The following is a 25741-nucleotide window of genomic DNA, read 5'->3' as shown; positions in this document are numbered from 1 at the left end:
GAATCAAATTATGTATAAAAAAACAAATAGATTTATCCTTGAAGGATGAACCTTTGGGGTGGGAAGTTTTAGATTAGAGTAGATTATTTTCAATTTTATTGTCATTACATATGTACAAGTACAGAGCAACGAAATGCAGTTTAGCATGTAACCGGAAGTGCGATAGTACAAGGTACCAATACAGAAAATAAGTTAATGATCCAAGTGGAACTGTAATATATAAATACGGAATATAAATTTACTAGACTAGTGCATAGTTTTTAGGGAAGTTGAAGCTAAACAGAGATTATTTACTTGGCAAAGCCGTATTTTTAGTTTGAATTTTTTTATTGTTTTCTGTATGTTTCCATATTGGTGAATACCAACAAAAAAAGATCAACTAAATTGATGATTTTAAACTGATTTGTTTGACATTGTTCATTAACATTGCATCTTCAGAAACCCACAAAGAGAGCAGCAGTTTGACCACTGGCTAAAAAAAAAGCTTTGCTTCTGTCCTCTATAATCTCACTCGACATTAATTGGCATGTTGCTATCTAAACCCTACATCCCACCCACATGCCCTCAACTATTGTAATATAAACTGCAATTCTATTTCAGGAGGAAATTGGTCCCTTTGTGTTAGCTGAGAGAATTATGCAACAAGCAGGACCCACTCGTCATTTTAATTGCCACTGTACACAGAAAAAGTTCTTCTTTTCCCAACCCCTAACTGCAAAGTATCTATTGTTCGTGCAGAAATAAAACATTTGACAAGGATGAGATGTGTTATGTATGTGTAGGTGAGAGGAGGGTGTGGCGGCGTGGTGGGGAAAAGCTGTGAAGATGACAGAAACAAGTGAGCGTTGAAGTTGAATAAGTTCTGAATATTTCCAGATTTAATTGTGACTGGTTGAGCGCAGTGTGCTGAGCTGGACTCAACAACTCAAACTGGTGCAGCAGACCTTTTCTGCACTCCTCACTAATTATGCAAAAGGAATGTTGCTGATGTAATATTGTTTGGGGGATGAGGGGGAAAAAAGTGCACAGTTTGTTGCATGAAAGGGTGTCTTTGCAGAACGCTTTGCGACAGAGGAGCAAAGTTCATCTTAATTACCAACGACATTGAAGTTCTCCACTGCTGGCATTGTTTTAAATAGTTAATATCTAAATCAATACAGTAACCCTCATTTATTTTGGAAGATGAAACACCTGATGTGTATTGTGTTTGCATTAGCTCAGGGTTGTTTGCGACCACATGTTATTACGGATCCCTTTTCTGTGTTGATTCGACCTTGAGCTCAAGCATGCCTTCATCATATGAACCGAACAGCATGATTCAATGTGACCTCGTTTGCTTTTGGGAGTTTTCTGTTTGTGGGGGGTGCTGTAGCCTTTTCAGTGGAAAACAAACCGTGCAAGGCCCCCCTTTAGTTTGTGAAGTGCTGTGCCACTCATCTGGAGTGAGATTCAGTTTTAATGAGATGGAGGTGAATGAAGAGCTGGCCAGCCTTCACAGAGGGGGGGACAAGTTGCCTATTTCTCTTTTCTCCTCTTTTTAAATATAGCTGGAGAGCTGCAGCGCCTTGCTTTGTCTATCTGGGACGGTTTGTACATGAGGGGGACATATCATGAAAAGTTACACACAGGCTTTGTCCCACAATACAATTAACAGGTAATTTAAAACAAGACCACGTGAGAAGCTGGAAACAGGATTTGTGACTTTGATCATTTAATTTTCATCATTGTTTTTATACTTTGCTCCTGCATAAACCCTACCCAACAGCACAAATGCATTTCTTTATTTCGTCTTGCAAACAAACGCTTGAAGCACAGAGAGGAGACGCGAGAGCGCAGCGTCGACTCATGAGAGAGAGAGAGAGAGAGAGAGAGAGAGAGAGAGAGAGAGAGAGAGAGAGAGAGAGAGAGAGAGAGAGAGAGAGAGAGAGAGACTGCGCGAGGATCCCTCAACACTTATTGTTTTGAAGTTGATTTAATTCACTTACCGAAGAGAAACGATTAATAATTATATATATATTGTAAGTGTGATCACAGATTCGTTGAGATTCGCTTGACTGTGAGTCCAGCGGGCAAAAATCCGTAGCGCATCATAACCGTCGATGCGAGTGGACACACGCGCACATGGGCGGTGGGCTGTGCTTGCTCCGGTGTGTAGGCTTGCTGTACGCACGGTGACCGGCAGACACAAGTTGGAGAGCACCGAGTGGAGTTTGTCCGACTTGCCGATGTGAACAACACTTCAGAACCAAGGACAGATCCAAGCCGCCCGCCTGGCAAACATGCTCAAAGTGCAGCACATCTGGACTGCGCTCGTCTCATGAAGCTCTGCACGCTGTCGCGCGGCTCGTGAAAAAGAGACCTGCAGATAGATCTGGCAAAAAAAAACATCTAGTGCTACAACCAGGTAAGAAACGAGCCCCTGATATCTTTGATTTTAACACAGTGGTGTGTGTTCCTCCACCTGGCTTATATATTCTGTCATGGAAAGAACTTGTCTTTGCATTTTACTGTCCGAGGTGCGCTTGTATTTTTTATTTTATCAGGTATCCTGCAACAGTCTTAACTGCCATTCAATCCAGATCAGTTCATGACATTTTCTCCAGGGCTCAACACCTGCTATAACTTGCTCTCATAGTGTGGAGCATCACACTTTATAATTAGACCTCCAAACACCTGAGTGTGTCTGCGTAGGGATAAATATGCAAAGTTGTCTCCCTCTCGATATGACAGACTATTCAGCAGAATCACAAAAAATGTATTTCATTGTCTTATATCACACTTGCTGTTCTCAAACTAACCAGAGCTTTTGTTTTTAGACTGCTTCCTAAACAGCGTGACTGTGCCCTGCTGTGAAAGTAACTGGGTTGTTTTCAGAGTCATGGAAGTATTTCCTAAACACTGATTTTGGGTATTTGACAAATTTGATTGCAGGAATCAAATAGTTATCAATGAATCAGACAGGATGTGGTGCAGCCGCTGGATTTCTCTCTCTTGCAAGAGAACAGTAATGTATTGATTATGAGCGACTGTAACACCACAACCATGTCCGCATCCATGTGATTATCATCGTATTATTGGATGGTGCCACCAACAGTCAGGCAACCTGTTGTAACCAGGCTCAATCTCACATCTGCACTTTGTCTCAGTATGAGATTTAGACACATTAGGTGTCCTCATAAACATCCAGTTGAGATATTATCATATAAAATCCTGTGTAGTTTCAGAGAGATATAAAGGCTGACTGATTTCCCCTGTGCTATTTTGATGAAATGATGCACTTGATCTATGTTCAAATTTACAATCTAACCGTCTGCTGGCCCCCACAGAGGGATCCTAATTCCTTCAGCTGACAAGTCCAGGTGGAGGGATAAACTGTGTCCCCACTGGAGATGATAAAGTGATGACAATCATTAGTGAGATTATGGTGACTGCTGTTTTTCTCTTCTTTTGTGATTCATCAGCAGTAATATAGGTTATTTTGCTTTGAACAGCTAGTTCCACTCCTTCAGAGGATCATTAATGTTCAATGTTGTCCGGGTTCTTCTGACTGCCTAGCTGGATAATGTGGAAATGTGTTGTCATATTCCACAAAAAGAAAATCATGGGGGAAAAGATAAGACTTTGTCCATAATCCATCTTGTGGAGTTTGCCCTAATGAGCACAAAAATTACTACAGCCATAAATTACTATCCCATCAATGTTAGTGAAATAAATATTGGAAAACAACATTTTCGATACATCTCATGGGACGAGTGCTGTGTTTAAGCTGTTATTATAACAGGCTTCATGATTCACGTGTGGCGGATTGGACACTAAATTGAATGCCATGTACAATCAAGTATTCCACATTGTGCCAAACAAACCTGAGGGAAAAGCCTAAATGCTTAAGGTGATGTTACTAAAAGGATCATAAATAACAATATTATAAATCATACTAATAAATAATACACCAAATAGATGGATTTCCACACTATCAGTGTATCATTTCCTAAACACAAATAGCATTGTAAACATAACACAGTTGTATGTGGAAATCCCCATTATTGAAAGCCACACGTTAGCTATATTTGGATAAGACGATAAGGAAAGGTATTCTCAAACCATCTTGTTGGCGAAATCCTCTCTGTCCCGTGCGGAAGCTGCAATGCATTAGCTGACGGTTCAAAGCTGACTGCTTTTTCTTTTTGAACTTGTTTTTCAGTGGGAATATTGTGCTCAGACATCTGGGGAGCGAGTGGCTCTCTCAGTGGCTGAGTGTGAGCGTGACAGCCGTTTCTACATCAAGATGGTTTTAATGATGTGATCGAGGCCCGATACGAGCTACTTTGCAAGTAAGCAGAGCCTGATGTGAGCAGATATCACTGCTCCTGTTTAATAAGTGTTTTTCAAATATTGGTCCACTTCAGACCTTAACGGTACTGAGAGGTTCTCCTGTACCTCCAGCTTCACTCGTTTGCACTTCCTTGCCTAATTGGCTGTTCCTTATTGCACCATTAACTCAAACTGTGACCGAGTCTTTGCGACCATAAGCCCCCATCTGCTCCAGCAGACAGTACGGAGGAACAATTAGACTCTTAATATTGAACTCTTCAAGTTACTTCCTCACCTTGGTTCTAATAATAGGGCAAAATGTGGGGTAGCACGATCAAACACCTGCACCTGTACTGTCCAAGACACACATCGGGTCTGAGACGAATTTTACATTATGAGTTCACACATTACGGCATGTAATCCTCTCCGCTGGATGGAGCGTAGTGGATCCATCATTGCACCATAAGGTTTCCCGCCCACAAACTGATGTAATATTTATGAAGAGGAGGGTGGGGGGGTTTACAAGTGACACATTTTTATGTAATGTTGCAATGTCAGTGGCAACACTGCGTCCCAATATAATAAGTCACTAATAAGATAGAAGATAGATGCTGTTCACTTATTAATATGGGATTAATATAGACTATAAACTACAGCCGAGCTCAGTTACCAGCATGAAATCTGAACTTGGATGTTAAAAAGTTGAATTTCATGCCCTTTTTTCCATCCTTGTGAAATAGTGTAACTTATATATTCTGCGAGAAGGCGACGTCAATGATAGTCCCGAACATGCTTTCAGTGATGAGTCATTAAAAGTCTATTGTGTGTAAAAGACAGTTTAAATCGGTCTGTTTTCTGAACTTGTGTGTTTGACGAATGTGATGAACGATTGAGTTTGAAAGAAACAGGACTGGTTTCCCCTCTCTGAGAGCGCTGTGATTGAAGCTGCCCACCTCCCTAATCAGACATCATAACAGCTCCTGGTGAGGCCTGGACCTGTAACCTCCACATGATAGGAATCTTTATTAGCATACACGTCTCGCTGCCCACTTCGCTGCAGTACAACCCTTTTTTTTTTTTTTTTTTACCCACCATGTTTCCATGGCAACCCCAGCCATTGAGGAGAACCGCCATCTATGTGATATCTCGGTTGTGAGCTTAGAAATTACGTTTCACTTGAGAAGTGCCTTAAATATTTATAAATGTTTGATGTGGTCACCAGGCAGTCTTTGTCTTTCAGATAAAACTGCAGTGATTATATTTCACACTGCACAGAGCGCCTGTCTGAGTAGAGCAGTTTCACGTAAACTCATAAGCCCAATTTCAGCCTCCTGACTACACAGTATGAGTCCCGGGTTTATACACTTCTATACTGTGATAGCATTATCTGTCTGTAACATTTCTATAGATCGCATTAGGCTGAGGAAAAAATGGCAAAAATCGATAAGAAAGCAGTAATAAACCGCTTGCAAAGAAAGTTTCAATATAAACTGGCTGCTTTTGTACTGTTTTATGCCTTGGGGTGACTGTGTTTCATGTGTTTGAATAAACCTCCGGGCGAAACTCTGAAAGGGTAACGGCACTAATGAAAATTTGAGACAAAAAGGCAAAAAGAAGGTTGCTGTTAGTGAGCGTCAGTCATGGACACTTTAAGACATACAGTCATGTTATTCTGTTTTGTAGCTCTGTTTTATTCTTTATTCATTTACATGTATTTATGTTTTGCTCATGGATACTGTTAACCCTGAAAAGATAGAGAGAGAGAGAGAGATATATTTGTCAAATGCACTTCATGCTTGATTAACTGGGTAATTAGTGTTTCCTTGCATTCACTCAGGAAATATCAAACATGCTGCACCCACTGAGAGAAGACTTGACAGCAATCGGCCTGCAGACTCTGTGAACCTCTACTCCTCTCGCCATCCGCCAGCTGAACCCTGCTACCTGATCCTGCCATGCTGGGGGTACTGCTCTGCCCCAGGTTGTTGGCTAATTATGCCCATCGCTGGCCTCTGCTCGTGCTCCTGCTGGAGCTGCTGATACCGGGAGTCCTGCCCAACATCTCCAGATTACCAGCCGCGACCAAACGTGAGATCATCATGGACGGGGACTTGGTGATTGGGGGCTTGTTCCCGGTACACCATAAAGGTGAGGGGATGGAGGACTGTGGTAAGATCAACAAGGAGAGAGGGATTCAGAGACTGGAAGCCATGCTGCTGGCACTTGATGAGATTAACTCCAGTGACCGCATCCTTCCAGGACTCCAGCTGGGGGCCCACATTCTAGACACTTGCTCGAAGGACACATATGCACTGGAGCAGTCCCTTGATTTTGTCAGGGCATCCCTCACCAAGGTACACGACCCAGGCTTCATCTGCCCTGATGGCTCCAGACCCGTTCAAAATGAGGTTCCACTGGCCATCTCTGGCGTCATCGGAGGATCATACAGTGACGTTTCCATTCAGGTAAATTATCAAATTATCTTAAGAGAAATATACACAACCTTTTCCCTTGCAATAATTGTAGTTGCAATGCAGAGGTTATGCGTAAAGAAATACTTTTAAAAAACGTTGGCATTTGCAGGATCCATGTAGCACGCTAAATTACTTCCAACTTATCTGTAATTTCACCATTTGGTGAGACCAGCCTGGTCAGTAGGGTTGGATTGTCTTTGTTTTGATTTGAGCTTAATAGGTAGGTGTCACATTGCTGTTTTCTTTATAAACTCACCAAACCAAAGTCTCAATGGTTAATATATTTACTTGTACTTTTAAACTGCTTTTTTGTCAATGCAAATATTTCAATAAGTTTTCAATTTGAGGTATTTTGCAACTGGAATAACTTTTTCTGACTCTTAATTGATCCATAGTTTAGTTCTGATACTTTGGGATGGACATACAAACTTGATTAGCAATCTCACTTACTCGCACATCACACTTCCACTAGAACAGATTATTACTGAACTTGCCTTGCATCTCTGATTTTACCGAGCCAGCGGTTTGAATTTTGGCTAAAATAAAATCCCACCCGGGATGATTCTGTTTGAAGCATCAAAATTTACATGCGACGTCCATCACTTTGTCAGTGACTTCATTTACGCCTGGTAAACAAAACTGACCTTTAACACACACACGCACACACACACACACGCACACATGCACCCACACGCACACGCACACAACACATGCGTATAAAGGGTTGCCAAAAGCGATGCATCTGAGCATAATTAATTTATTCTGATTGCACTCACACGCCATAATTAACATGATGCACTGACTGTTGTTGAGACAAAGTATGTAGGTATTATTCAGAAACACATAGATTAAGCTCTATCTTTTAAAATGTAGCAAAACTTTGGAACAGTACGCATGTAAAGATAATTTGTGTTAGCAGGGTGCGTGGCCGTACTTAATGCTTTATTCACACAGACTTCATTTGCGTTCATGTAGCGGCAGTGCACATTACTGTGATGACCTCGTATTATTTTCATGCTTGTAGCAATTGATTGAGTTGTTTATTATTATAGCGAATGGAAATTAATGGTATGCAAAACATTATTACATCTTAACTGAAAAGACGGGAGGCTAATGCTGATTTAGATCTTGCAAAAACACAGATGTTCCATCCATTGACTTCCGCTTAGTCAGAGTTGGGTCATGGGGGCAGCAGACATAGCAGAGTATTCCAGACATCCCTCTCCCCAGCAACGTTTTCCAACTCTTCCTGGGGGACTCCGAGGCATTCCACAGCCAGATTAGATGTACAATCCTCCTTCTGGGTTTGACGTGCTCGAAAAACCTTCAAAGAAAGGCGTCCAGAATGCATCCTGAGCCGATGCTTGAACTACCTCAACTGGCCCCTCTACTGTGAGCTCTCCCTGAATGTCAAGGGTCCTCAGTTTATCTCTAAACTAAGCCCAGACACCTTACAAGGGCTCATTGCAATCTCAGTCTTTTGGTCACTACTCAAAGTTCATGATTTGGTTTAAATTGTTTAGTCTATAATGGACATCTTTTCCACCAAAGATTTTTCAATTCCACAAAAAAAACAACACTTGGTTTCTAGTGCTCCACACCCATCTCTGGTAAATCTACTTGTGAGGTTGACTGGTAATGACAATGACCCTGCTCCCTTATTTAATATGACGTCACACTGAGGGACACTTCAGAGTGGCTCGTTCAAATGTTACAATTTCATCACGTTAAAAAGTTTGTTAAAGAGTGAGGATTATGTTTAAATAACTCCCAAATACTGCCCAAAAGGAAAAATTCACGACAGATCTAGACAATCCTTCTCCTCCCCAATAACACTTATAAGAACACAAAGGATATCATGTTTGTTTTGGCAACATACATCATGGGAAACACTTCCCTGATTTGCATCCATTGAAAAGGTCAGAGCTGATTCAAACATGTGCTGCGTGCAACAATTACACACACGGCATGACTAATGTTGGAAATTTTCACACATGACATACATTAAGCATACATGAATATTTTATATTACACCTGGAACTCCTGCTGACTAAGTCACTGCTTACATTCATGGTAAATGACACTGTATGAAGATGGCATTGTGATAGATGTTAAACATGTTCAGTTAATGGATACATATCAAACACTCATGTTTGGTCATCATTATAAAGATATAATGACGCTGACAAATGGATTCCAGTGTTTCCCGAAAGAGTGGAGATTGATTTAATGATAAACTTAGCATAACAGAGAGAGGCGGGAGGAAGGGGGTGGGGGGTGGGGGGGCTTGGCTGAGAGTTTTGGCAGACGCAATGTATTTTAGTTCAAAAATAATATATGATAAAAGAGCGATAACGAGCAGTTGATCCCAATTAATCCAAATGGAAAACAATATGACAAATGTTCAAAAACCATAGACGGAGAGGCTGAAGCCACAGCTCATTATTTCTATACACTTCTTACAAGCTTTCAGGCAGTTTGTCCTTGTGTCACACTAATGCTGAAATACTAGTTATTTATCAGACAGTTTATACTTGATTTTTTTTGTGGCTGTGTAATACAATTATTTTGTATCACTCACTGTAAAATTGTTCCCCTATTTCCTGTAACTCAAATACACTTTCTTTTTTTAGCATAATGTATATGAATGTGAGCATATGAATTCACGTTACCTTCAAATCATATAGATAGCTCTCATTTTGAAAGAATACTTTAGGAAAACCATTGTTTTCCAAATGGAGTTAGATGAGAAGATAGATGCCAAACTCATGTTTGTCAGTTAAATTAAACTACAGCCAGAGGACTGTTAGCCTAGCTTAGCAAGACAATTAATAAAAATAACAATATTTCATACATGTTAAAGTGTGTTTAATTCATACAAAAGCCTCAGGAAAAAAATGTATTGTTGTTGTAGGGGGTTATGTACTGAACTAGCTAAGCTAGCTATCTTACAGCTCTAGCTGTCCCATAGACATTAATATACAGATATAACAGTATATTCTCCCCAACAACCTTTGGAAAGAAAGCAAATGGGCTTTTTTTTCTCAGTCTCAAATTAAATTTTCTTTAAAAAAAAAAATCATCATTATCCTTTTAAAGTATGCAAATTATATTTGTATTTGATATCTAATACCACACAGTAAGTTATATATATATATATAGGGGAAGCCCTGATTGTTTGAATAAGGTAAATGCTGCAGCCTCTTTGACAGTAGTTTCCTTGTTAACGTCTGCTAAAACAACATCAAAATAGGAGCCAACCTTTGAGAAGTTTGCCAGGAATCTGCAGTAATGAGTGCTTCACGTCAGCGTGCTGAAGCTGAATGGAGATCACGTTCGTAGACAAAACAGTCGGTCAGACTGGACAGAGGATGCCCACCTTACCATGCCGGAATCATTTAAAGCCTGTTAACACAGGGCTTCTTCACTTTGAAAGAAGTGGATAATACAGAGCTTTTCCAGCTGTAACGTTAGTTCCAAGGCTTTGAGAAAAGAACAGCATGTATTTAAGAGGCATGAAAAGGACTGTGTGTGTGTCTGTGTGTGTGTGTGTGTCTCACTCTGAATGAGTCTTACAGGCACTGCTTTTAAGTGTTTTTGTATGAATTTGAATACATACCTCTACTGTCACTTTGCTCAACAGCCTCTTTGTTGGCGCCCTTCACTTTCTGGGCTCTTTAATTAATCGAGCCGTGAGAGCGTCGAGAAGCCCGTGGTGGGATTTTTTTGAGAGGTCACTGATTTACACAGTCCCTATTTATCCCAGAGAAGCACTTTGTGGGGATGGAGGAGCGTTTTAAAACTGAGCAAGACAAGTGCCAGGGATGTGACTTTGAGAGTAGCTGCTTTTCCCATCTGTGGGGTGCATCTCCATTGGCTGGCGAGGACGTGTCCACCTGCGTGTGGAGAGGAGGCGGACGCTGCCTGCGACTGGGGCCAAGGACGAGATGTGGGAAAGATGGTGGGAGAACAGCCAGTTTCTCCTCAGCCACAAAAGGATTCTTTTATAATTAGCCTGGCAATATTTGTAGGCTTTCATCATCTTCTTACTCATTCTGGTGTGTATTGTCGTCCCTGTGGTCTTCTCACTGTCATTTAAAAAATAAAAAAAACAGTCTTCATTGCCATCTGGGATGTTAGCTATATAGAATGGACGATGATGAAAGATGACTCAGTCCTAACAGCCTACACGTTGTACCGTTATGAATTTAACCTAGCCACGTAGCCATACTGAAAAAAAAGAACAATAAAAACATTCTGAACTATACCCACACTTCTGCAAAAATAACATTGTTTTCAAATTCACAAGCCATTATACTTTCACACTCACATGGTAAAAAAAAAAAAGCTGAAATCTGCTTCGAGGCATAATTACAACTTTATATTCAACGTGGACTTTATGCAAATAACTTTAAGCTCAGAGCAACACTGAAACTATTGCACACATCCTTAAATTATTCAACACGCACGCACACAAAAAGGACAAATCAAGTATAGTATTTGTGCTTATAATCACCAAAGAACTATGAAATCGTTGCAGGACTGCCTATCTCTATACATACTGTATGAGCCTTTCTGCCTTCAGATGATAGTTATTGAGGTCCTAGTATCCACAAAATATAATATTCTAAAACATACACTCCAAAATCACTAAATCCTTTGAGACCATTAGACAAACTGTCAAATGACTGCTGAGGTTGCTGGGAAGGCCCTTTACAATGTGAGGTTATAAGAGTTCATATCTGTCCTGCAATATATTGATGTTTAATATTTTTGGTTTGCTGCGGTTTATTAAGTCTGTTTATGTGTCTTACAGAAAACCGGAGAGGGCTCTATCTTTATTTTGTTTCCGTCTTCACAGATTGCATCGGCTGAAAAAAAAAAGTCCTGCTTTGGTGTTAACTTCAAAAGGGTCTTGTTTATCATGTGATATTATAGCTGAATCCCCTTCTTTTTTCTTTCTTTTTGTTGTTGTTGTTCTTCTTCTCCTCCTCCTCCTCCTCCTTCTTCTTCTTCACTTATAGATTGTTGTTTTTTAACAGAAAATGTTAGCACATTCAGTAAAAACAGCTCCCTAATAAGCACACCAGAATGTCATTCAAAGTGAACGGAAACCTTATAATGACTTGAAGGTTGGTTAGAGTCAGGACCCACATGGTCAATAATATTGTGAGCCTATCGATTTCTCGAAGCACTTCCCTTCATCTTGATTGTCTTAAAGCTGTTGTTTTTTTTTCACACGGTATCACAGACATAAATGATCAGTTCCTCTGAACGTGTGGCTGCTTTTTAGAACGGTGTGTGACAGAAGCACTGCAGTCCAGTCTCAATAAGAATGACAAATTATTGCATTTATCAAGTTTATTTCATAGCTAGCTAGAGGCTAGGTGTGATATTTTAATGTTTCAAGCTAAGCAGATGATAAAGTGGAACACTTTTCTCAAGATGTATCCTTGTACTTGCGAGTTGTTTGAAAGGTCGCTCTTGTGCCGAGCATTGTTTCCCTGGTGGGAGGAAATAATAGATGTAAGTTTAATGCGAAGAATTGTCTTCTCCTCAAACAGCAAATGCACGCAGCTCAACACATTTCTTCTTGCTGCTGCAATCCCAGCTATATAGGCTATAATATTAAGTACCAGCTCTGACACACAAGCATGAATATATGCAGTATGAGCTTATGTATGAAACATATCTGTTTGTACTTGTGCATTTGAAGATCATGTTATTTGTTCAGACGTTTGGTGTGTGTGTGTGTGTGTGTGTGTGTGTGTGTGTGTGTGTGTGTGTGGAGGATGGGGGTGGGGGAGTGTCTGCAAAGGCAGCACATGTCGAGTTTACTTAAATAAAGAAATGTGCTATCCCTCGCTTTCATCAAACAATAGCTCAGATGATATTACAGTTTCAAAATTAGGACAAAAATGTCCATCCTTGGATCAACTATGTTTCATAGAAATATTTCTTCTCTCAAGATCATTTTTTCACTTTTAAGATCAAGATGTATTTTCATATTATTATACTTTTTTATAATTCAGTTTTTACAAGAATCATATAAATTATTTCCCTCCTGACTGCATTTTTGTGTGATTTCCCTTCTACAGAAATAATATCTCATCTTCAGAAATTGAACTAGATTGTTCCTAAATTGGACCTAACACAAGCTTGGCACAGATAATTTGGGCTGCTGTTTGTCCAACATCTGTGTTTATTTTTGGAATGAAATGGCATTTTGAAAAAGCTACACTGAGAACAAACATTGAGATTGTGAAACTCCATTTCAACTGCAGTCGACTTCAATGAATTTGTCTTCGGTAGTCATCAATAAAGGCGTGTTGTGGTCCAGCTTTGGTCAATGTACGTTGTACAGGAGCAACTGTTCAGTGGTAGAACAGGGTCGTCCTTCAATCAGAGGATTGGCGGTTCGATCCCCGGCTCTGCTAGTCCACGTGTCCTTGGGCAAGATACTTAACCCCAAGCGGTTTGAGTGGTTGAAAGTCTAGAAGAGTGCTGTGCAAGTACAGGTTGATTTACTATTTGTTTGCATTGTCGTTGCATATGAACAGCATAGGAAGTAATTATGCAATATTATTCACACAGGGCATTTATTTTTGTAATTCAGTTTTTGCTGTTCATTTTTAGCAATCAAATTTCAGTCATACAATTAAAATACAGTATACCAAACTTAGTAGCAATGTGTGTCATATCCATTATGCATAACTTGCATTTCTGAAGCTTTGGTAAGTGGCAGGACTGGTGCAGCGTACATCCTGAACTTTCACTCGGCATGCCATATACTGTATCTACTGGAGGGCTCAGCTTGACAGGGGCCTCAGGGACATACAGATGGACTTTCCATGTTGAAAAGATCATGACAGACACATGAGTAAGAGATTGCCCATGTTCCAGCTGTCTCATATCTTTCCTTCATGGCTGGAATCCTACAATATTGCTCTTTGTGGTGCTTCTTGTACTCATTATACCTTCAGACTCAGCTTCAGCTTTTGGATTCATACGTTTTAAGATCTAAAGACGGGGAAGTGTATTTGCATGTAGTATATTTCTTATATTACAACAATACTGACTGAAGAGATATTGACACAAATATCACGATTATCACGGTCCTATGTCATTCACTTTGAAATTGGAATAGCAGAGTGCAATGCAGTCCACCTTCTTTGACATGTTTAGATATTGCTGTAAAGATTCACTGGAAAGTGCAACCTCATATGTGACTAGACTGAAACACGGCACCCTGTAAGCATGAAGCACACAGTATATATTGTTCATGCAGGGGCTGTTCTTCATGTAAAACATCTCTTGGAGGATTGTGTCACAGAGGGGACATAGAGAAGTGTAAATCCGGTGCTAAAAATGAGGAAGAAAGCTCAGGGAACTATAAATGGGATCCTCATGAATGTTTTCTTGGTAGCACGAATAAATGCATCTTTTTACTTAAAGATCCCCTCCAGTCATGTTTAAGATATTGAAGAAAATGCTGCTTTGAATCATAATTTGTGTCTGGTATGCGAGAAAATGTGAAAATTCTTAAAACTACATTACTTCTCCCTCGTCCTGAATATGTGAATATGCTAATTTCCTTCATTTATAAAAGGCTACTTCACTTAGTATGTCTCATCGCTGAATGTTCAGCAGTTGCAAACTGGACTAAAATTGGTTTCTAAACTTAGGGATGCCATCAATATTGCTCGCACAATACACATGTCACATGTCTCAAAATGAGATTTAAGATGAGCACAGAATACACATTTTAAAAGACACATACAATACAATTAAATATATGATAGAATATAACTGATCAAGAGTTACAATGCAGTGTGATCTTTGCATACATATTCCTAAATATAATTTAATAAAATAAAGACATGTTTTGTATTGTCTGTGTGGGGAAACCTTAGCAAACTGGCTCATGACACTACAAAGGAACCCTGGAGGAAAGGAGGCATTCATAACTTCTACTTTATAAGGAAACTTCACATCTTTCATATCGTTGGGATATTATCGATAACCTGTAATGCTAATGAGATAATTCATCAAATTAATGCAATGATTTGCATATTGTGCCATTCCTTATATGTAATTGTAAATACTTTATCTCACAGAGTCACTGGAAATTACCAACACACATTATTTGGAGTAATGATATAAAACATATTACTTTATGTAGTTAATATGGAAATATATGCAAGAAGGGTGCCTTAAAATCCAATCAGACCTTATTATACAGGGAAACTGTGGCATGAATTATGGTAGATACTGTGGTCGAAGATACAGCATGCTATATTTGGGAACCTCTTTTGGATTTTAAACCAGTGGACCATGAAGAGCACCTAATTGGTGCCTCCACATCCTGCAGTTGTGATCCAAACAAGCTAAAGAGGGCTGTGCCTTGATGTGTTCAGGTTCCAGTCAAGTCTACTGTTCTAGCGTTGTATTGGCTTTGATTTAGCTTAATGGGTGTCTTGAATGAATTAGTGTCAGTCAACATGTCTGCAAAGCTTGCACACCGTACCATCTGCAATGGAGGGACTAATTAAGAGATAAAATGCAAGTTTGGAGTTTTTGGCGTTGTCCAGTATGATACGCCTGAGCCCATACTGTGTGTTGTGCACTTATCTCACTTGTCGATGGAAAGAGGGAAATACCAAATGACGACAAACAGACGGTTACTGTCACACACTCCAGTAACGTCCTGAAAGGATCTACTGATGAAGGCCAAAAGCCTGTCTAAAAATCCTGTAGAAAGAAACTACCTTATTACTATGCAAGTGTGACTGACTGACTTGCTGTGGCTGCTCGTACTCTGCTGTATACAAAATACTATATATATCCCAGGCAACATAAATTAATCAGTAAATGCAGGGCTCTAGTCCTGCTCCCCGTACATGTACAAGGGAAATCTATCTCTCAGTGGGTAATTTGACGAGACCTCTGCCCTATATTTGTACTATGAACAGTGGATAGGACTACTGCCGGGTGCAGTGTGCTTGTCTAAATACATCATATTTACTTCATTCATCCCCTCAAGAACTTGTAGTGCGCCTGTGTTTCCTGCTGGCTCTCGTCTGTAGGGTGTTTTAGCTGAAGGAGGGTAAACACATGGCCGCTCACAGATCAGGGTTAATGTCAGTAATTTCTGAGTGTGTTTGCGTTGCATAGTCAACGCCAAGTAGTCTCCTCTGTTTGCCTCAGTTCAGTAATACATGCTTAAATATGCTTCACTTTATAATAAGGCTGGCCATTGCAATGACCAGCTTTTGTAATTACGGTTGAATATAATAGTGTACCTTTGTTTTTTTTTCTAATTATTTAACTATACAATATGTCATACCTTATGTATCATATTATACTATATATTAAACTTTGATAAGATGAATATTTGAAAGTTTAGCATTTTAGCTAGCTAACTAATTTAGAGAATACATATGAAGCTGAAAGAAATCATTGGTTTGGTCATTAGACTAAAAAGAATCAATAATGTACCTGTAGGTAGCGCTAGATGAAAATTCATGGGAACTCCCAAATTATTACAATTCACCTTTGGGGGGACATGAATGTACCACATCTGTCCAAAATGTTATTTTCAGATAAATCTTGACCATAATTATGGACCAACAGAGACATTGTCACTAGAGTGACTAAACAATATTGTTAAGTTACATGTTCAGGGCACTACATGCAGAAAATTGAGCTCCAATAATATCACAGAAAATACTTATTTTTCGAAAAAGCTGTTACCAAGAATGATACTTTTAATGCGACTTAGTGTGACTGTGGAAGGTTCCAATTACATCCATGGGGATGCCATTGTTTGGGAAGCCTCCAGGCAAACAATGATCCCCGAGGGAGGAGGTAGTCATAGTGAAGCTCATGGGTATTCACTAATCATCACGGCGTCTCATGAGGAATCCTGAAAAATGACATTTTTCACCAGCTCTCTGTTATAGTTAGCTCTGCAATGCCGTGTGGGAAAATAATTGCCATGAATTTATGTTACTCTAACACTATCATTTCTGCAGGTCCGTGTCTAACACGGATGCCTCGCTGAGTTTTCAGTCAAAGATTATCATCCAACCCTGTTGAACTCAGCACCACCAAGTATCATCTCCAGAATGAAATCAATATGGATGTCTGGGTGGCTGTAGGTGGGCCTCATAACTTCTGGCAGAATCTGTCATGAGACTTTAATGACTTGACAGAATGGCTTTAACCCGAAGAAACAGGAGAAACACGCTGATAAAATTCTTATCTCTGTGCCATTGTTGCTATTGTTATCTGACAGTCTCTGAGAGGGGATTTGTTGTATGAGCTCCTTGTGATGTGGATCCCTGACAGAGTGAACAGTTTGAGATTGAGGAACATTGAATTGTCGCTGTTTCCACCGCGAGTCTACGCCACAGAGCTGAAGCACATCAGACAGCAGTTCTGCCCTTTCATGGCTCCACTTCACCTACAAGCAGATGGATATCTACAAGCTGAGGAGCAAAAAGGTTTAACAAGACTTGAGGGATTTGAAATGTAGCATTGCGGCATTTTGTTGAAGAAGTCAATCTTTAAGGCGTTTATCACAATCACAGTACATTCTGAGATTATTATTAAAATATGGCCTTACTGCACTCACAATTGTTGGCTATTGTCATGCCATTTACACCACATGAATGTTTTAACATTCAATTATCAATTATTATACTTGCCAGCTGCACAATAATCTGCTACTGTGTATATGTGTGTATATATGTGTGTATATGTGTATATATGTATATGTATATGTATGTATGTATGTATATATATATATATATATATATATATATATATATATATATATATATATATGTATATATATATATGTGTGTGTGTATGTATGTATGTATGTATGTATGTATGTATATATATATATATATATGTATATATATATATATATATATATATATATATAAATTGTAAATATAATAATAATGTGTGTTATGTAATTATTACCATGAAGCAACAAAATCCTTCAATTGATTCTTGATTCTTGGCCATGGTTTATGTTCAACCTTACTATGACACTGTATCCGATTGTTGGTGACTTCATGCAATATTTTTCCTCTCTTTCACCAGGTGGCTAACCTCCTGAGATTGTTCCAGATCCCTCAGATCAGCTATGCCTCCACCAGTTCAAAGCTCAGCGACAAGACCCGCTATGATTACTTTGCCCGCACTGTACCCCCTGACTTCTACCAGGCCAAGGCCATGGCAGAGATCCTGCGTTACTTCAACTGGACTTACGTGTCGACAGTAGCATCAGAGGGCGACTATGGTGAGACTGGCATTGACGCCTTCCAGCAGGAGGCCCGCACTCGCCAAGTCTGCATCGCCACTTCAGCCAAGGTAAGCCGCACCATGAACCGCCAGGGCTATGATAATGTGATCCGCGCTCTGCAGCAGAAGTCCAACGCCAAGGTGGTCATCCTGTTTACTCGCAGTGAAGACGCCCGTGAGCTTCTGGTGTCTGCTGCTCGCATGAACGCCACCTTCATCTGGGTGGCCAGCGATGGATGGGGAGCGCAGGAGAGTGTGGTGAGGGGCAGCGAGACGGCAGCAGACATGGCTTTTACCATCGAGCTGGCCTCTTACCCGATTAGAGAGTTTGAAGACTACTTCACCAAGCTGAACCCGTACACCAACACGAGGAACCCGTGGTTCAAAGAGTTCTGGGAGCATCGCTTTGGCTGCAGCCTTCAGGAACCAGGCTGTAGTGAACACAGCCTCCGAGACGGAACTTTTGAGCAGGAGTCCAAGATCATGTTTGTGGTCAATGCAGTCTATGCCATGGCTTACGCTTTGCACAACATGAGACAAGCTGTATGCTCCAACATATCCAAGGTCTGTGATGCCATGAAACCAGGTAACGGCAAACGGTTCTACAAGGAGTTCATCTTGAAGACCAAATTTGAAGGTAAACATAAAGAAAGAAAACTCATACAAACATTTTACTATCAAGAGAATGCTTGTGTTTTATATGCCCCTTTCTTGAGAAATAGTTTGTAAATAGCTGAACATTTATTTAAATTCATTGGCAAATGGGGGGTTGCAAATGTTCATGTCACTTGATTAAGACATTAAATGATTCCCTCTGCAGCACCGAACAGGGCCTGTTAAGTAATCAATGAGCAAATATAATTAATGGCTTAGCGTGGATGACTCATTGTGAGGGGAACATATTATTCTGAGAATAGTGGATATTGACTGGATAAAATAATACTCACATTAAGCTTAAATGGCAGGAGACCAGTATGTTGAGTATTCACAGCCATGCAGTGTATTTCATTTCAGAACATTGACATGTGGATGTTTTTAGCATACATATCTCTGTAAATATATACAAAACTCCAAACTCTGATTAATTTCCAGCACAATCTTGTAACAACATAAATGGTATCCTCTTTTTGTTTTCTGTCATCCTCTTTTATGTATTTTTTCCTACCAGCTCCATTCAGACCTGTAGACACACAGAACATGGTGCGCTTTGACTCTTTCGGTGACAGCATCAGTCGCTACAACATTTTTCATTACCACAAAGAAGAGGGAAAGTTTGTGTACAGAAAGGTCGGCTACTGGGACCAAAACCTGACCCTGAACACCAGCCTGGTACCGTGGCCGGACCTCATACCACCCACCTCCCAGTGCAGTGACCCCTGCAGGAAGAACGAGGTGAAGAGCATGCAGCCTGGAGATGTGTGCTGCTGGATCTGCATCCCCTGTCAGCCCTACCAGTACCTGCAGGATGCATTCACCTGTGCGGACTGTAGCTTCGGTCAGTGGCCCCTGGCAAACTTAACTGGCTGCTATGATCTGCCTGAAGAATATATCCGGTGGGAGGATGCGTGGGCCATTGGGCCGGTCACCATCTCCTGCCTTGGTATAATGTGTACTCTGTCGGTAGTGGGCCTGTTCTTCAAGCACAATGAGACGCCTGTGGTTAAAGCAAGTGGACGTGAACTCTCTTACATCCTCTTGTTGGGAGTGCTGATGTGCTACCTCATGACTTTCATCTACATCGCCAAACCATCCACTGCTGTTTGCACCCTGCGTAGACTCGGCCTGGGCACCTCCTTCGCAGTGTGTTACTCGGCTCTTCTCACCAAGACCAACCGTATCGCTCGAATCTTCAGCGGGGTGAAGGATGGAGCCCAACGGCCGCGCTTCATCAGTCCTGCCTCCCAGGTAGCGATATGCGGCGCTCTTATCTCCTGCCAGCTGCTGGTGGCTGTTATATGGCTGCTGGTGGAGGTGCCGGGGGTTCGAAAAGAGGTGGGCCCAGAGAGGAGAGACGTGGTCACCCTCAAGTGCAGCAGCAGGGATTCCAGCATGCTCTTGTCACTCACCTACAACTGCATCCTCATCATCCTCTGCACCGTCTACGCATTCAAGACGCGAAAGTGCCCAGAAAACTTCAACGAAGCCAAATTCATCGGGTTCACAATGTACACCACCTGCATCATCTGGCTCGCTTTTCAGCCCATCTTCTATGTCACTGCCAGTGACTACAGGGTAACTATCTCTGAACATGTTTTTGTGTCATCTGAGTAAGAGTATCATTATGATTCATATTTCTTGTGTCTTCTTAAAGCCACTGTTATGGAATAATGTACACGACGTCTATAAATGACTATCCCCAGTGTGTTTATCATTCCTAAAGAAGAAGGTGTCACTTTCACATTCCATTTGATCACCGTCACCCAGACTCATGAAAGAGCGAGCTTTCATTTCATGTGTGCTGAAGGATCTTTCAAGACAAGAACAAAGACATTGGAGACAGATCAGGCTCAAATATACAGATAGAAATAATTGATGACAGTCAAACTGAGTCATAGAACCATGGCATTACTAAATGTTTAATGACACATTTCAAGTGTAAACAAGAAATTGTGGAGATTTATTAAAGTTGTTGTTATAATATGATACAATCCCAACTGACGCCATGGTGAACTCACCAAGAAGTGTTTTGGCCTGTAGTAAAAATAATTGTCAGCAGGGACATGGAGTGCTGGCTCATTTAGTGGCACTACCTCCTGTAACAGTTTGGGGAAATATGACATAACTGCTGCAGAGTTGTGACAAGAAAATAAAGTTTTGCACCCTTCAGCTTTAATACAAAAGCTAATGGGTGCATTTACCCTGCATCTCATTTAATAAATGGGCTGAATATGCATAACTATTACTGAACATGTTTGAAATGCCCTGACAGGCCAAAAATTTGAATATACATTTTATTTTCCCCAAGTATAAAATGTATAGCTGCGAGGACAAATTAATCTATTTATTCATGCTGGATAAAGACAAATAAGACAAAACAACAGCCACAAGGCTGATGGACCATGTAAGTTATGGGTGCCGGTGCCTTCGGCAGACTCGCGGATACTGCCACAGCATTTGGTCATGGTGTGCAACAAGGTCTCTGTTTTGCAAACAGATGGGGGGGGAGTCTAGATCACACAAGCGGTGTATCATCATGGGATACCTCAGGCTTTTCATGTCTGTCGTGATCAGCTTTCCCGACAACCAAACCATGAACCGAAAACCTTTACCTTTCCCGATCCTCAGTGGGATTCATGACATCGGCTTCGCGTCGTAAAATATACAGGTCGTAATGAAGAAGCAGCAGTGATTGAAAGAATGAGAGGTTTGCAACTGCAACAGAAACTCTGATGCTTTGCTTCTGTGTGACACCAATAATAATGGCTGTCATCACATTTCAAATTAGGTTTGGATAGCACATAAATATTCTCATGAGAAACTAGCCTCGTTGCCCAGTGAATCATGATGAACTCAAGGTTTAACAGATGGATACAGATATTACCTTATGTTCCTTCACCTAAACCCATTTCATTTTCTTATTTGATCAATGGTGAACATTATCACTGTAGAAATAGTTTATTCCTCATGTATATGCACCATATTTTGATTAGTTCTACACTTATTCATATATTATTAATTTTTACATAGATTCTCAAAAGAAAAATTGCAGTAAATTAAAATACTGAATCATAAAAGACAAGGAAAGTGTGAAAATATTTGCTTATATGCAGTTATACCCAAATTAAAATGAAACTATCTTTTCAAAACAATGAAGATATATATATATAAAATAAAGACATAAAACAAATAATATCAATACAATACAATATTTTAAAAGGCACTGAGAATTGAATACAGTTAATTGTGTAACGTCCTTCTCTTTGCTGTCAGTTTTAAAGTAAGAACACTGCAGTTCGTCCTACTGGTGATAATTATTTGTATAAATAACTATTAAATGGAAACAGCTTCATGGCTGATAGAGATAAGGAGCTGCAGGCAAAAGACAAGTGTAGTAATATTACTCACAGTCTTGGCAGTGTTTTCACCATCTATTTTTTTGAGGCTAGAGTTTAAATTGATGAGGAGTTTGCATATTTCTGCAGTGTTGTTGTTGGGCGGTATGTTTAGAAGGGATTCACTTCATGCTGTGGTTCTGCAAATAGAAGTTCCTGGACTGCAGGGGTAACCAGTGGGGTGGGAAGAGAGGCTGCTCTGGAAGATGACCCCAGCAGTCAGCTCACATTAGCAGCTGAAATATGACTAACAAGGCCCTGACTTTCCAGGACAGCCAGCTGTGCATACTCTACGTTCTTCTTCATGCCCTCATATATTAGTGCATATAGATAACATTCATAATTGAAAACTCCACGCACGCACACACACACACACACCTGAAAATAGTAGTGTGGCTAATGATACTAGAATATTATTATGTCTGAAACAGGCGCAATTGGTTCATGTTTTTGTTTATAATGCGACGGATTCGTACAAATTCAAAGCACAAGTCCTCTAAATTTAGCTAATTTAAAAGCGACCAAGTACCGTTCAAGCACATGAGCTGACATAAAACGATGATGACAGCGTCAGGTGTGCAGTGTATATTTGATATGGAGGTCATGATTGGTTGGTAGTGATTGGTTGTATGATTTCAACATAGCAGCAAGAGGGAATTCTACTTATTGGATTCAATATTTGAGGATCGCCAGAAACGAATGAAACTGAGAGTGAACTGATTGGATCAAAAGCTGTCGTGAAGTAACAGGTGTGAGTGTGTGTGCGTGCGTGCGTGCGTGTGAGTGTGTGTTTGTGTGTACCAAGGCCAGGTGGCCTTTGAACAAACTTCATTAGTCCTTTTGAAGACAAAGGTTGAAATCCAAGTGCAGGCTGATGAATTCCTCGTCATCACTTTCCCGTCTCCTCACAGGTGCAGACCACCACCATGTGCATCTCCGTCAGTCTGAGTGGTTCGGTGGTTCTCGGCTGCCTCTTTGCCCCCAAAGTTCATATCATCCTGTTTCAGCCCCAGAAGAACGTGGCCTCGCTGAGAGTCACAGCCAACCGCTTCAGTGCCACCGTGTCTGCTTCTGCCTCTGCTCCGAGCTCCAGCTATTCTAAAGGTACTAGTATCCTCTATACCAAGCAAGAAGTCTGAACACAAGCATGAAGCTATCTGTGTTGATGAATGTTTCTGAAATTTTATAACAAATGTTGACTATGTGATATCATTTCGGGGGTAGGGACTTTAGCTGCTCTGTAATACAGTTTACGTTTCTAAAATATGATACAAGTAATTACAAGGCAATCAACAAAGAATTGCAACTTGAAATACACTTTTTTTGTACCTCAAACTTAAAAAAATGTAAAGCAGAAAATATGAAATGCGCTTTTTTTCATCCATCAGTGTGGCTTAGCAATTCAAATTCAGTAATTTAGATTTATATTCATGTTGGATAAGTCTTATCTAAAGCTCCTTATTAAACTAATGACTAATTCAGTCAAATATTTATGGATAAGCAAAGACACAAAAAGTTGACAGTGTACTGAGTGTACCTTTTTTGGAGCTATGAAGGCTCAAATTGTTTTTAGTTCAAACTACAACTTTGCACTAAAAGGGTAATTGCTTGTTTAACTGTTGTTGCTTAACCTTGGATAAAGACATCTTAGACATCTGAAAATGTTTTGATGTAACGATTTTAGGATGGATTCAGACATTTTTCTTTAGTAAAAGTAGAAATACAACAATGTAAAAGTACAAAAGTATGTGTTATGCAGACAAAGTGCCTCTGTGATTGTTATATAATATACTGAATTATTGTTACTGATGCATTCATGTGTATGCATCATTTTACTGTTGTCCCATATAAAGTTTCAATAGAGAGGGCGACTTTCTTACCGCTCATCCTAATTGTAGCAGATCAGTCCAACCCACTGGCGAGAAGAATATTTTGTTACACGGTGTCATATCTTATCAGCTAATTGTATGCCTTGTAAGTCTTAACCAGCAAAGCAGCTGTCAAATACAGTGTATGTGTAGTGATGAGAGGACTCGTATGAAGTAACATAAAGACTGGTATAAAGTAACATAAAATGAGAAGCACTCAAAATTGTACTAAAGCACAAAACGATACGTGTAGTTACTAGTCACTTTAACTGAGAGCATGCAAGCTGACATTTTTGTACCCTAACAAGACATTTGTTGATCATTTCCATACTTTCGCCAACCCTGAAATAATTCTTCCTGGCATACATCCCTGTTTCCTCTCCCAGGGTCAGCCTCTAACTACGTGCCAGCAGTCTGCAATGGTCGTGAGGTGGTGGACTCTACAACGTCCTCTTTGTGAAAAAAAAAAAAAGCTCTTCTTCTCCAAGCACAAGAGACCATCCCATCATTACTCACCCGTCCATCAAACAGAGCCCCCATGCTATCCCACATGCTGCAGAGATAACTCTGTCTGGTTGACTGACTGAGAGCGGCAAGGGTCATTCTTAACTGTGAAAGCTAAATGATGTTTCTACAGCGAGCAGTATGTATCAATTGTAAAGCCTTTTTGTATAGATTTATTAATCTGTGATCTCCTTGGTTTACAGATGTAGATGTGATTAAATGCACTGTGCCTTGTCCTAAAGAGTCTTGTTGTCAAATGGTTGGTTGTAAAGCATTAGTGTTAAAACAAAAGGCTGTTCTTATCTTGTCCTTAAAGTGCTGTGAATATATCCAAATGTTGTAGACATTTATTAAAAAAAAAGCTGTGAATTAAATGTAGCCCTTCTGTTCTACAAAATATGTGACTAACCTTTGTGAACGTGATGAAAAGTAGGCAAATAGACAATATAAAGGTGTATTATTGTAGACTGGTATAACTGTGTGTGCTTTCCTGTTGTTTATGGAAATAAAGTTTTTTATATATATTAAAAGATTAAACACCTTTTGTTTGGGTTCACTCATGCAATTCTTGACACTATTATCCAACTAAATACCAGCTTTTGATTTTCTCTCCCTTTCAAAACCAAATTAACCCTTTAAATGTATTCAGTTGAATCAGCTTATAGTGTTGCATCCAATGGGTAAAATAAAAATATATAAATAAAACAGCTGAAGATGTTAAGTTTGAGTTATTGTTTTTCTTCAATGGGTGCAGCATGACATTTAAGTCTATAACAGACTTGTATTTGGTGCTCAGACCTCAAAGCGACAACTATTGCTGTCGCCGCGAGTTGAATATGTGCTATGCCGATAAGATGTATTCACCCACATTTTCATCTTTTATTCCAATTGGTTTCCTGATACTAAATAACCACCTGTAAACAACCCTCGGACTGTTTTTACGGGTTAAATGTACCTCAATTTAAGTAAACCTGCAGCTCATCCAGGAGAACTTTAATTACCAAATGAAAGCTAATTGTCAAAATGTTTAACCGTAAAGGTGGCTAAGGTAGAATCATGTCATTCCCTCCAAACATGTACAATTGAATATATACATGTACAGTAACAGGACACAATGATGAACCAGTGAAAAGGACAGTAGCACTTCTCCAAAAGCCGACACCTGCTGGAATGAGGAAGTGCGAAACTAAATCTGCTGTATGTTAATCATGACCTC

General features: G+C 40.0%; 1 protein-coding gene across 3 annotated transcripts; it reads left to right on the top strand.

Annotated features, from left to right (window-relative positions):
- Positions 1-1982: 1982 nt before the first annotated feature.
- grm2b (glutamate receptor, metabotropic 2b) lies at positions 1983-25226 on the top strand. Of its 3 annotated transcripts, XM_068593604.1 has the most exons (7): positions 1983-2404; positions 4202-4331; positions 6149-6776; positions 17901-18738; positions 19270-20333; positions 23065-23257; positions 24408-25226. In XM_068593604.1, the coding sequence occupies exons 3-7, from the start codon at positions 6267-6269 to the stop codon at positions 24479-24481; spliced, it is 2679 nt and encodes an 892-aa protein (XP_068449705.1). In that variant the 5' UTR covers positions 1983-2404; positions 4202-4331; positions 6149-6266; the 3' UTR covers positions 24482-25226. The 3 variants fall into 3 exon arrangements, with proteins under 3 accessions (XP_068449705.1, XP_068449706.1, XP_068449707.1); XM_068593605.1 differs by lacking the exon at positions 4202-4331; XM_068593606.1 differs by lacking the exons at positions 1983-2404; positions 4202-4331; positions 6149-6776 and having other exon boundaries at positions 18007-18170; positions 18266-18738.
- Positions 25227-25741: the final 515 nt, after the last annotated feature.

This window comes from Clinocottus analis, unplaced genomic scaffold (assembly GCF_023055335.1).
Source record: "Clinocottus analis isolate CAN_PGR_092001 unplaced genomic scaffold, fCliAna1.0.p SCAF_3, whole genome shotgun sequence".
Taxonomy (NCBI): domain Eukaryota; kingdom Metazoa; phylum Chordata; class Actinopteri; order Perciformes; family Cottidae; genus Clinocottus; species Clinocottus analis.
This window is presented reverse-complemented; position numbering and strand designations above follow the sequence as displayed.